This window comes from Anneissia japonica, unplaced genomic scaffold (assembly GCF_011630105.1).
Source record: "Anneissia japonica isolate Jap-2015-1 unplaced genomic scaffold, ASM1163010v1 scaffold287858_len863314_cov180, whole genome shotgun sequence".
Lineage (NCBI taxonomy): Eukaryota > Metazoa > Echinodermata > Crinoidea > Comatulida > Comatulidae > Anneissia > Anneissia japonica.
The window spans coordinates 573236-587847 of NW_022693771.1; the positions used below are offsets into that span (position 1 = coordinate 573236).

At 33.0% G+C, this 14612-nt stretch overlaps 1 protein-coding gene across 1 annotated transcript in view; it reads left to right on the plus strand.

Moving 5' to 3' along the window:
* Positions 1 to 14612, plus strand: part of LOC117100928 (neurogenic locus notch homolog protein 1-like) — a 44205-nt gene that overhangs the window by 8255 nt on the left and 21338 nt on the right. The window contains exons 4-11 of the mRNA XM_033240772.1: positions 4445 to 4558; positions 6722 to 6793; positions 7890 to 7967; positions 8607 to 8684; positions 9597 to 9707; positions 10435 to 10584; positions 12949 to 13074; positions 13543 to 13668. Coding sequence (XP_033096663.1) covers positions 4445 to 4558; positions 6722 to 6793; positions 7890 to 7967; positions 8607 to 8684; positions 9597 to 9707; positions 10435 to 10584; positions 12949 to 13074; positions 13543 to 13668 — 855 coding nt within the window. The remainder of the gene's footprint in view (positions 1 to 4444; positions 4559 to 6721; positions 6794 to 7889; positions 7968 to 8606; positions 8685 to 9596; positions 9708 to 10434; positions 10585 to 12948; positions 13075 to 13542; positions 13669 to 14612) is intronic.

Here is a 14612-nt window from a genome sequence, read left to right on the forward strand (position 1 = left end):
TTGTTAAATTATCGTCACCTATAACTACCGTACGGTACTGTTCACATACATGTACCGTAATATATCACTTTCTCTTTAAAAACTTTGTAATCCTATAAATCACCGTTATATGATCATTAATGTTCATTAATTGAGATACTTGTTTTTGTTGATGCGGCACTAGACTGTGGAAGTCCTAACCCCTGTTCAAACGGTCACTACTGCACCGTGTCCGGCCTAGCATACGTCTGCTCTCTGTGTACAGAGAATCTCTCTGACACAGCATGCAATACATCCTATATCGCTTTGGAAAATGGTAAGTGGCGAAATGTCTCGTTCCATCGACGTTATTTTTGGAATTTAAAGTGTTGTATATACACTTTCGTTTGTCTTAATTTAAAATATTATCGTACTCACGATAGGCTTAGGCCGCACACACCGCTGTGCCTACAACGGTCGTGCCGACGCGATTCATTCACACCGAATCCAAAATTTTCGGATCTGAAAGCCCACCGGCGAACCGATCAGAAAATCGGGTCTGTGTAAAGAGGGAACAATTGTTATAATTTCACTGTTCCCTGGCCGTTGCCGTACAGCACATCGGAAACTCGATCCGAATTTTGGTCAGGATCCGACGCGATCCCTACGGATTTTTTTTTTTTTTGAACGACGAATCGCTCAGAAATCTATTGACAATGAGCAGGCTGCGTCGCATCATCAAGCGGAGATGGATTCGTCGGCAACGGTCGTCAACCGTCGGCTGGCCTAGTGTGTGCCCGGCTTACTGTAGCCTTTAATACCAACGTTGTGTTATAAATTTTTCTAAGTTACGTACTTCCTTAGATCATTGAACTTGCAATATAGCAACGATTAAATAAACATGTTAATATGTAAACATAAACCCAAAACACTTTGATCTCTTATATTTTCGTACTCCTAGTATCAAAATCGCATCAGACGCATCACTAAATTATGAATAGACCTATTTTTTCACGTAAAATCAATCAATATTTAAATTACTAATTTAAGAGTAATCGGGTTTTTTTTCTAGATAATATGATAGGAATTTTAAAAGGACTTAACGGCCCATATAACTCAAATTATTGGAGTATGGGCCTTAGTATCTGTAATATCTTTGATTATGTAAAATAACGTTAAGTCGTCGGGTTAAAAGATTTATTGATCAAGTAGAAATGTAGTTGGTGTTTTTTGTTTGTAAACCTATACTAACCACCCCATCAACATATTAAACAAATAAAGATAGTTACCTTATTATATAATATACATAATAAAGTACAAAAAAATACATTTTAGGTGTTTTGATTAAACAATGCTTATGCCTATACAGTAATTATTAAAGGCAATTATTCAATTAATATTACAATTCAATTCAATTTATTCAATTTTTAATATTCAGATTCTTTTATTTACATCAAAATCATAGCCAAGGCTGAATTACATGATATTTACAAAAATGTATATAAAAAAATCAAAACATCGATCTAGCAAAAAGTACAAGACATGAAAAAAATCGATAAAAGTAACATTAAAATACATTAAAATCATTATTATTACTGTATTATTAATTATTGTGTTATCATAATTATCACATATACACATTCAAGTAAAAATAAAAGCTTTTTAAAGCATTGAACGAAAGTCAGTTTAAATTACACCAAAATGATAATTATTATCAAATATACAAATTTGAGTAAAATATATATATACTCAAGAATTGCACGAAAGTCAATTTAAATTACATCAAATGTAAAATAACTCCAAAAATATAATGTATAACCAATTCATTAAAAATTCCATGCAATATCACTTAAAATAATATTCAATTAATTATTTAAAATTCATTCAATTATAAATGTTTTATGCATGCATTATTATACTGATATATGATTAAATTATTTTTCATAAATATACTAACAATGCAAAATTTCATTAATAATAATAATAATAATAATAATAATAACGAAAATAATAAATTTTTTATAATAACTATTATAATAGTAACAATCCGATGAAATGATTTTGCACTATTAATTACCTTATTGATTATCTTGCTCTGTTTGTCAGTTACGAATCCATGTTTTTCACACTCTTGCACAAATGGTGGCGAATGTGTCGCTGCCTCGTCAACTTCATACACCTGTAACTGTTTGACTGGATATTCCGGCACATTTTGTCAGACTGTTAGTGGTATTAGTAGTAAGTTAAAGTCAAATCGAGTTTTCCAACATATTACTTTATCATTTTTCGATATTTGTTTTGTTGGTGGATATGCATATGCACGTTTATTGTGTAATCGTTGTTGGATTTTGTAAGCAATTTTTGGTATTCCTTGTGTGTGTATGCTTTACACCTTTGTTGTATGGTACGCTACGCTACCCGATCGACCTATGGAGAGTTGTTTGATAACTCCACATGTCACTGTCTGACATATTGGATCAGTATAAGCTTAGTTTTCATAAAATCGCTAAACTGTAGCTACAGCGTGTTTAGTCGTTGCACTGTGGAAAGCCATTATACCATTTACTTCTAGGTTAAATTTATGCCTAAGTGGAGTTCATTTGTAAAAGTGGAAATGTATTCAACTTAAGTGTGCTACATTACACTTAATAAATTACACTTAAACTCAATTCAATTAGGCTTAAGTGCAAAGAAAATACATTTAAGTGGAATGTAATGCACTTAAGTTGAATTAATTTACAGTTAAGTGTAAATGCATTTCCATTATGTTAATTTAACTTAACTTATATACAATAACACTTAAGTGCAAAATAAGTGTGCTTAAGTGCAATTGAATTCCAGTTAAGTAAAATTGAATTCCAGTTAAGTAAAATTTAATCCCAGTTAAGTCAAATATGATTGGTCAGTTCCATGGGGTCGGTTTTACACTAAGTGAACACAATTGGTTGTTGTATTCGAGTCCAAATGAATTTCACTAAAGTGTAATTGCATTCCCGATTCGACTGAAGTTCCCCGATTCGACTGACCTATCAGCGTCGTCGAAAGAAGTCGGCAATAGCGTGCAGCGTTTTTATGGGAACCGTGCTTATATTAATGATGTTTCCACAAAGAGGCCCAGTGTGGCCAAACCGTAGAACCACTTGTTTATGACATGATAATTATATGTATACCTACTTTGACATTTCATTCTTTGGATAGTGTTTAATTACCTAATTATTTCTTATCTTTTTATGTGTTTGAGGGTCCCGAGTTGGAAGAAATTTCTTTCGGAAATATAGTTAAATAAGCTTTCTTAACATTTTATAATTTCATTTTGCTGCGCATGGTGATACCCATCGGCACTGGCTTCCGTGAGACAATAGACAATAGTAGTACAGTAGTAAAAACATGCAAATATTATGAATTCGCGGAAATGGGTTATTTTCCGGGAGACTCTTGCTTGCTTGCTTGCGGGAGTGAGGGAGACCCTCCCCAGTATCCGGGAGACTCCCACGACTTCCTAGAGACTTGGTACCCAATGTGTTGCATGTTAAATTGTTGTAGGCCTAATCGATATAGCTTCTTGACGCTGCTCTTGAAATATACCAGATTTTGTATCACTTAAGTTGTTCAGCAAAATAGTCTCAGTTTGCAAACACGCGCTTCATGTTGAGGCATACATATCACCTTAAACGCTTTACGTTTGGTGATGAGATACCGGTATAATAGGCCTATGCTGTGTTGTTATACAGTAGGCGCATTCTACCACCACAAACGCGTTACACTCAGTGATGAGAAATGGTCAATGTGTTGCTTGAGGTGCACTTTCCTTAAGCACGTTAACACTTTTTGATAAGATGACAATACTCCTTGTGTGGATTGAGGAACACTCTGCCACCTCAATTGACCATGGAATTGGTCGCGGCCCTGTTAATTGACATTTCCAGAGTGTCAAACTTAACAACTGACAAAACTGAACGGGCCAGAAATACGGGCGTGTCTTACAAACACATGTGTTGTCTCACAAACGCATGTGTTTGCGTATGTTTTTACTCTGTCGTATTGTGGGAACTTAGCAACAGTGTCCAATGGGCGGGGTTTAGCGGAAATGTCCATTTAAGTATAACGTTTTTTCGTAGTAAATTCTGTGAATCAGTGAACCGGATTGTCTCGATCTATGTTTTATTTACTTACTTTGTAACATATAAGAAGTATGCTTTGATATAAATTTACAGACAGAAGTATTTTATTTGTGCTGGACCAAGGAGATGCTATTAATTGCGCCTCATTGGTTGGACCAGCGCATGCATGCTTGCAAGTTGCAAGTTTATGTGTTTTTGTTGGCTTTCGGGGTAGGAATTGCGCAGTACGCCACTGCATCTAGTAGTGGTTTAATATAAAGTTGTTCTGTTACATTTGACAAGTGTGCGGATAGAACTATTTCATCATCAGTTGTGTGATGACGTCTTGGATTGTAATATGATTTTTTTTCCGTTCATCTTTTTAGTTTCACCTTGCATCACCAACCCTTGCTTGAATGGAGGTGTGTGTACACCAACCGGTACAACGTTCGTGTGTACCTGCGCCACTGGATGGACGGGTACGACATGCTCAACTTCAGGTAAGGCTTCTGTGCTCTATTTGATATTTCTCTTATTATTATTATTATTATTATTATTATTATTATTATTATTATTATTATTATTATTATTATTATTATTATTATTATTATTATTATTATTATTATTATTATTATTATTACATTATTAAGAAGACACAACTATTATTATTATTATTATTATTATTATTATTATTATTATTATTTATTATTATTATTATTATTATTATTATTATTATCATTGTCATCCATTATTATCACTTATAGGGCCTAATGATGATAATAATATCTTCAGCCAGATTAGCATCAGCATCGACATCATCATTATTTGTATGCATCTTCATCATCATCATTCTCATCATCATAATTCATTATACTGTCATCATCATCATCATCATCGTCATCATCATCATCATCATCATCATCATCATCATCATCATCATCATCATCATCATGCACTTCATATTTATCATGCACCATCATCATCCCCTCCGATCGTCTGTCATCATCATTTTCCATACCATCATCATTCTTCATCCTCATCGTCATGATGACCAATTATCAAATTCATCTTAACTTCACTTGATTTTGTAGTCATTAACAATGTCAACTAAGACAAGGAATGAGGCAATATCATGTAACTAAAAAATCTGATACGTGTTGCAATGATACTTGTCCTACCTGACGAGTTGAATGATAATAGGTTTACTGTATGGTTTTGTCCTTTTGGCGTTCCATATGTTCAATCTTTGGCTCGAGTTTTGAAAATACTACTCAAGCGAGTGCACATACGCTCTTTTAACGAAAGGCCAGCGTGAAGTAGGCCTGGCTCAACTTAAAAGCTATTGTTTTTTTACTGAAACGGTCATAGGTTAGAAGCGTTGATTGTTGCTTGACACATTATTAATAGGCAAGACCTACGCTACAGTATCTTTAATAGCCTAATAAAAATAGGGGCCATGGGGCCTGCCTAGCTAGGGCTAGCCTTAACGTAACAGGCCTGGGCTAGGCCCTAAGTTAAGGCCTTAGGGCTACTACTAGTACTACTAGGCTAGCTAGGCCTTGAGGCCTAGGCTAGGGCCAGCCCTAGTGGGCCACCTGACTACCTTCCTACCAGGGCTTAAAGCCGAGAAGCAGTCAGGACTTTGCTCTATCCCCAGAGCTGAAGCTCAGCAGGTCTTATTTTCTGGCTAGTGGCCTAGGCCTAGCACACTTGGGGCCCGTTCGAGCGAAAAAATATCCGTGCGATTTACCAGTTAATTCACCGGTACACACTTTCTAAAACCGCTCGGACACTAGCCTAATTACCTTACCATCTGGATTATCTGTGACAATCTTGACTACCAAATTGCTGGGTAGAATACCATGTATGGAATGACCATGGAGCCGGAGGCAATGATAAATCAAACTTAATTGTTTTTCCAAATGTTTTAATCTTCAATACTATATAAAAGTCAAATGTATGTAAAATGAAAAACTAAAACGCATCCTGATGTATTATTCATATTTGACAATTAAGTAGGCCTACAGTACTGTTAAGTTAGGACGAATGTTGGGCTTTGTACCTGACACCAACAGTTGTTTGATGTAAAATTAATTAAAAAATTTTCTACTGACTCTGGTCTTTCTAGTTTAACGGTTTTGGATGGATGTTGAACCTTCTATTCTATGTACAGTACGTACAGTACTGTATTTTATCAATGGAAAACAGATAAACAAACAAACCATACATGGTGTGCAGTACTGGGTAATAGAAGCATACAAATAGCAGCGGGTGTAAAGGGTGTATCATTCTTAAAATTTTATTTTATTTGAATCATCATTGCAAGCGGCGGGTCCGCTAAACAAGGTATAAAAAAAGTCTTGCCTTTACAACTCATTGGAAATAGTTTTGCCCATGCATTCTTTATTTTAAATTGGTTGTTAAATTGTAAGATTCACTGATTAATCTCAGATAAGAAAGTATTACATACTCCAAATATTGAAAGTATGCTTGATGTTGAAATTATTAAATCCCAACACAATGGCGTGCATTTCAATACTTGTGAGTATTATGATTTCTTGTTAAATTGTCATGATCTGGAAAATTGCAGAACGGATGATATTTAATGATAAAAAAAAAACATTTCCATAAAGTTTTCTGATTCTAAATCTTTTTTTTTTTAGATCCTTGTAGTACCTGCTCAGTGAATGAAGTCTGTACTCAGAACACTCAAGGACAGTTTAGTTGCAGTCTAGGTATGATATGCCCTTTAGTCTCTTTGTAATTAAATTAAACTCTGTTTGGATTATTTAACTATTCAGGAGCGAATCCAGAGAAAAATCTGGGTAGAGGCCAGGGCTGGAAAAGGCACTATGAATGTCCTGGAGGCATTCTGGGGAAAATTTTTTTCAAAAAACAAGCTGTTGATGTATATAGTGTACAGATAACATTTGGTGCTTGTGGTATTTTATCGAAACAATTTTTATGGTCAGAGGCATTTTTTTTCCAGCTGTCAGGCCTGGTAGAGGCCATGTGATATGCGAGTCACCGAGTCGGAGGGGTGTTTGAGATTTTTGTTTAGAAATGCTGGACCATAGAAATGGAATTTAAAATTAAAAATTAGCTTTATTTCAGAGCACTGTGTTCACCTCTTTCTTCTTTTCTTTTATTCTCTCTTTTTTTTGGAGGTGGGGAGGGATGGCTAGCACCATTGCCTCGACTAGATTTTCTCCTGTGATACCAGAGTCCATTTTACTGTTGCAATCCACTGTCACAAAAAGTTTTATGCAGTCCACCCAATAGCGTGCATGAACTTTTGCTTATAGTCATAAGCATGCGCAATACAGAACTTAGTAGTTATTTATTGAACTGCTCATTCAAATGCAAGCTATGGTTTGTGCATAGGACTACCATTTTGTACGTACTGTATAGTGGTTAATATTTAGGCACAGGCTTACTGTATATTTTACTCCAAAACTAAATTTTTTGACAGTTGAAAATCAGGTTTTGTTGCTTAAGGTTATTTTAAAAATTTTCTTCATTATAATGAGTATTGATATATAAATTACTAAAATTTTCATATTTTACCTTTTTCTGAAATATGATTTTAACCATGATTTGTTTTGTTATTTTCTTGCTCTTTATTTTGCCTTTCTGCATTGTCTTCCTAACTACAATATTGTCAAGTGCATGAGACCTTGTTTATTTAGGCTATATAAAGTCTTCTATATTATTATTATTATTATTATCCTTATTAATTATTATAATTTATACTACTGTTTTTGTGCTGAGCATCATTTTCATTTATAATTTCATATAATAGTAATTTTAATTTCTGGGAATGATTTTTAGTTGGCCCCTGCAGCAATTACAACTGCCCTGATGGTACTATTTGCGTGGCCTCGGGCTCATCAGCTACGTGTGAAAGCGGTAACTTTTATCTCCATTTTCTATGTCTTGTGCTTGTGTGATTGATGTTTTTATTTTTGCCTACTTGCCATATTTTTTGTAAATATCAATTAATTCAGCCTTGGCTGTGATTTTGATGCGTATTTTAATAAAGAATAAAGAATAATTTCACTGATATCATTTGGGATTTTACCTTTTTTATTGTATTTTATAGCTAATATATTTTTAAATTGTCAACAATATCGCTTTTTTGTAATTTATATTTTAGTCTTATTTTCATATTGTAAATAAATAAATATATTTGTTAATAAGTAGGTAGGCATAATTAATAAATAATCTTTAATAAAATTAATTATAAATACTGACACTAAATACACTTTATTTTTTAGTAATTGTACTTTTTTACAATGTTTGTGTGGAAGTTTTTATACCTTAAGTGTTCATTTGATTTATATTTAATATGATAAATGGATGGTGGTTGGTATAGATGTCAGTCTTATACACTGTAGTACTGTAAAAAAAAATTCAACTTTTTGTTAAACCACTTTTTCCCTATGTTTATAACCCCATCTTTTGTTTTCCTCTCTTTCATTTTCAATCCCAATACTAACTTTAACCATTATTTGAGTTTGTTAATTTTCTCCTTATATTTACCCCTAGTCAGTCCATGTGATTCCCTCCTTTGCCCAGTCAATAGTGTATGTGTTCCATCTGGTTTGACTGCTTCTTGTTACTATGGTGAGGTGAAGCTTTTGCCACATTAACTTTCAAAGAATCAAATTAAATAATTAAAACTAATTTAAAACAAATACAAGTGTCCCTCCAATTAAAGACCACTTTGGTCACACATGGTCTTTATTAGTTAGCTACTTTGGTCTCTCATTAGAATAATAAAGATAAAGGACATTTTGGTCCACAGAATAGCAGTCTTTAATTGGAGGTGTTCTTTAATCGGAGTGGTCTATAATTAGAGGTAGACCCGTAAATATAAATACGATTAGATAAATAATGTTGAAGAATGTTGAATATCATTAGGCGAGACTTTTTTTATACCTGGTTTAGCAAACCCGCCGCCTGCAAATTAGGATGATTTCGAATAAAATAAACATTTGTTTTGGCCAATTAGCACAAATTTTTCTTTATTTTTGTTATACCCACTGCTGCCTTGAAATCTCCAAAAATAAGATACAGTATGTATCTTCCAAATTATAAAAATTCAAAGCATTTAACCATCCTATTACTACACTGTTTATATTCACCAATAAAATTTTATTTTATTTTCCGCCCTCCTCCAACGATCTTTAAAAAAACAAGTTGCGTGAAGTAAGGTATAAAAAAGAATCTTGCCATAAATAGGATAACATAATTTCAGATAAATAAATAATAGGATTTTTATTCAAAATATATGAAATAAATTGAAGGTGTAATCTAGCTATGAGACTGTTAAGTATGAAGTCAACTAAACAATTTGATTGATTGAAATATAATAAAAATTAATATAATAAACATAAGAAACATGTATTTGTAAATATAACTACATAGAATAATATTAAATGTGAACAATATATAGAACAATTAACATTTCATCAAAATAAAATCTTACAAACATTTTCATCTTTCTTTACGCTGCCCATTTTTTGATGCCGAAAGGTGAAACGTGTAGTCCTAATCCATGCCTCAACGGAGGTACATGTACCCCGTCGGGTAACTCTTATATTTGTGCGTGTGTTCCAGGCTACTCAGGAACAATTTGCGAAAATTGTAAGTGGATAGCATGGAGATCGTTAAACATTGAGAAATGAGTTGTGATTATGTCATCATTATCATTAGCATCTTTTTATCATAATAATTATCATTATCATAATATTCATCAACAGTATAAAGTTTATTATCGTTAATCATCATGGTCGTCATCATCATTACCACCACCTTCTTCACCACCACCATATTGTAATTTCATCAGCATCTTGATCATAATCATCATTGCGTTAATGATTATCATCATCGTCGTTTTGTTGTTCTCAAATAATATTAAACTAAGCAATATTTATATTATCATTATAGCATCATCATTTACATCATCATCATTATCACCACTCTCAATATAACATTGTTAACATTGTTACCATCGTCGTCGTCCTCACTAAAAAAATCATTGTTATAATAAATATCATTATTACCATCATCATCATCATAATTATTTTATCATTATCCAATCAGTAAGGAGTTAGTATATTTGCTTATTATACACCAGATAAAATTATTACTGTATATGAAAATTAGATTAATAATAATAATAATCTAGTTTTTTTTTTCACATCCTACACTTGCATCTTAATTTGCTTGCATGACAGAACATAATTACTGAACAACAATATTATCTTTTATATTACTTTAAAAACATGATGCATAAATGTTGACAAAAAGTGACAAACCAAGAACTACTGATGATTACCCATAATCCACCACTGCCTGTGCATACCGCTAGTTTTTCAGAATCAGACGGGCTGTAACCCAAATCCTTGTAGGAACGATGGTGCATGCTTTGAATTCTCCGAACCAAACAGCGAGCAAGTTCTTGTGGGCTTTTACTGCGAATGCACACAAGATTGGACGGGCACTCTCTGTGAAAGTTCAGGTAGCATCTGATGCCGTCGGAATTGTTTTGCAAAATATATTTTTGGTTTTTTTAGTTTTTTTTTTTCGGATATCAAGTCTTTTTTTTTTCTTATTTGCAGTGCTTGTTTTCTGTTGTACTTTAATTTTAATAGCATTTTCTCATGCATAATGCATTTTTTCTAAATGCATAAGGCATCTTTCTAATGCATAATGCATTTTTATAATGTAAATGCATCTTTCTAATACAAGATGCATATTTTTAACACATAATGCATCTTTCTATTGCATAATGCATATTTCTATTATGCATAATGCATCTTTCTAATGCATAATGCATTTTTCTAATGCATAATGCTTTTTTTCTCATTCATCATTCAATGTTTGCGGACCAACAGTCTGAAACATAATGGCTGTTGATCATGGTGGGCATTATTTGTATTTACCAATTTGTAGTTTAAACTGCGGATGTCCAGCAAGGTCAGTCGACATAAACAAACATACACACAACATAGGTTTATGTTGATTGACCTCGATTGACCTTGGATACGGGCATGCTCAATTCAGACTACGATTTGGCTTACTGACATAAAATTTATCAATTTTAATAGATGAACATAATTAAGATTTTCTAATTATATTTCACTCACCTGTTTTACTTAACCTTTTTTTTTGTTTTGTTTATATTGTGTTATATTGATAATTTAAATTGTAGCTCATTTCATTTTTGTGTTGTCATTATATTTTATTAAATGAGTAATTTTTGTATCCATAAAAAAGAATGAATAAATAAATTGTTGGTTTAATTTTATGTTTCCTTTACTGCACATGTCAGTGGTGGATCCAGGAATTTGAAATAGAGAGTCCCAGAGAAGGACTTCCACATATAAATGGGGAGAGGGGGTGGTCCTATGCCAGCCATGGTGGGGCTGAGGTAAGAAAATTTGTAATTGTGGCATCTCTAGATGGCAGGAAATGGCACTCTCAGACTAAAATGTGAATGTAATTTTCTTTTAATTTTTTAAAATTTTAAGTTCATTTTCAGTTTATAATTTTCAAAAATTTAGGTGGGGTGGGGGGTGCAGGGTGGGGCAGGGCAACTGCCCCCCCTGAAATTCACCACTGCATGTTGCAACAATACTTCACTAAAAGGGATGCATTGCTACTCAAAAGCAAAAATTTGCTCAAGAAATCATTTAATATAGAATATAATCAGATTCCATTGAAATGTTGCAAATACATTGAATTCATCGCACTTGATCTAGGCGCTGAATCTCTGGTTACGAGTAATATGTGAAAACAAAGAACTAGGCCTGAACTGGGGACATCATGCACAAAAATATGCACTTTTCTTGGTGGCCCAGTTCCTAATGAGATAGCAAAAGCTCCTGTTTTTGACATCATTATTTTCCTGCTAATATTATCAAATGTAATTGCCCTTTAATATTAAGTGAGTACTACTTTAAATGTATGTTTTTTGGATTTTTCTTCTAATTTATTATATACTAACGTAAAATTGTTTTTATGTATAGAGTTATTGGTACTGTGTTTATTCACTTTATGTAAAATAAGTTTTTGGTATGGTATTGGTTTAGGTATTTCAATTACCTTGTTTTTGACGGGTTATGTGTACAATATATGATTGTTATATTTGGTTGACTTTAATTTAGATTAAGTAAAGCGTTTTCTTTTGAACAAATCTTCCACTTGAAAGTGTTTTTGCTGATATCATGCATTGTTTTAAATATGATTATTAATAGGCAAAGAAATGAACATGATACACATCCACAATTTTTGATTGATTGATTATGTTGTGGTGTTTGTACTGATGTCCAAGAATTAAGCAGGGTTTCCAACCAAATTTTTAATGGCGCTGTATGCTGTCACAAAAGCAGTTTTTAGATATAGATCCAGTGATGCAACACCTACGTCCCCCAGTCAAAAGGGACTCTAGGGTGTGAAGAAAAAAGTGGATTATGTAAATGCAACACAATAACAATATAATTATTCAGCACAATAACGCTGCAAGTTATGGGTTATTCTCCTACCTTTACTATTTACCCATTATTATGCTGATACTGGTGACATTGCCTTTAATGCTTTTTTTCCCGAGTCTTAATATTCATAAAATAATGTTCTTAAGTCAGTGAATGCTTTGCTGAAATTTGTGGGCCACAACAGGTTTTCTTCCCATGACTCGTTCTTATGCCACTGAATAAATAGTTGAAATACATTAAAATTAAACATATTTTATACCTTGTGGCATTATCAAGCGCCTTGAGCACTTTAGTGGAGATGTGCGCTTAATAAATCTTATTATTATTATTATTATTATTATTATTATTATTATTATATCTGAACACAATTTATTGCACTGTCTTTACAGGACCCTGTTCTTCGAACCCGTGTATGAATGGAGGTGGCTGCTCAAACCAAGTTGTTAGTGGCGCAAGTTACTACACGTGTGCCTGTACTACATCTTTCACCGGTGATAACTGTGCGATACCAGTTAGTGAGTGAACCTATGCTTGTCTTCTATCTTAAACAGTAATTGTGTGCTATGTAAATAAAACTGAATTTATAGATTATTACTGTATTATATAAATGTGTGAGAAGTTGACAATATTTTGCTGTGTATTTCGCTTATTTCCTTGGACAAGACACTTTAATTATGGTTGCCTTCCTCCACCCAGGAATACAAGTGGTGTCTGGTAGGTTCAAACACAAAATGTGTGTTATTATTGTTATTATCATCAGATTATTGTTATTATGAAATTATTGTTATTACAGTTGAACTTGCCTAAGTCGAATCCAAAATGCCATTGAAATATTGTTTACAGATTGTTAATTAATGGAAAAAACAACAATTTGGCATGTAAAATAAGATCGACGTAGAAGTTATTCGACTTAAGCACAATCGACTTATGCAAGTTTAACTGTATTATCAAATTATTATTATTTATGTTAATTTTTATTACAGTATTACCATGTGACCCAAATCCTTGTCAAAATGCTGGAACATGTACAGTGGTTTCAACAACAGTTAATGCAAATGGCTACACATGTGCTTGTACATCATTCTTTTTTGGTGATCAGTGTCAAATACGTAAGTAGCAAAACTATAATAAGCTGGCTAACCACTGTACTTTCTCGGGTATAAGCCCACTTTTGGAGCCTGCCCAATACTGTACTATAAATCCGATTTCATGAACATGAGCTTCCTTGAACTAAGGGTATGATTTGAATGTGTAGTCTAGCTAGTTACTACAGCTACATTCCAGGCCTGTAGCCAGGTCCTTCCAAGTGGGGGCTCTCTGAGCATTGGATCCAAGGGCGCCTCGCTGGGGGTCAGCGAAACCCCTGAAGCCAGAGGACTGTTGTGTTTTATGGGTCTAAATAATGCTATGAAAGGAGTTATTTTGAAAAATTTCTGCAGTAAAACATTCCGTTTGAGTCTGGGTGGGTCTGCAGTGCATTATTTGGGTTTGAGCACATTAAAAATATGTTCAATTTCTTATTCAATATATAACCGAGGAAATACAGTATTAATTTTTTATTTTGATTAAATTTCATATTTTAGATTGTTCCATTAGGAGACACTCAAGATGTATAATAAATATTTTAGTAAAACGTGTTGACTACATTGGGATTTGAACCCAAGACCTTTTAATCACTGTTAAATATTGCTGTGTTAGTGTGCTCCTTGGATGTTCCCATTAATAATAGGAGTACTATTATGCCAAGAAACTGAAATCATATATTTGTGGCTGCTATTATTCAATAATCTTCTCTAAATCTTTTTTGTTTTAATAAACGTCGTATAACATTTATGTCATAGTATGTTATTTATTTGTACATTGAATGATGAATTTGGCTAAAATTTTTCTCTTTATTGTAATTATAATTCGTTAATATTTGTACTAGATATTTTTATATCGTATGATACAAATATTCATAAATGATATTATTTTTTTGGTAAATTGACATTCTTGTTTTAGGTTAAGGGAGGAATTATTTTGATATTAAATGAAATGTGATTAGGTATTGTAA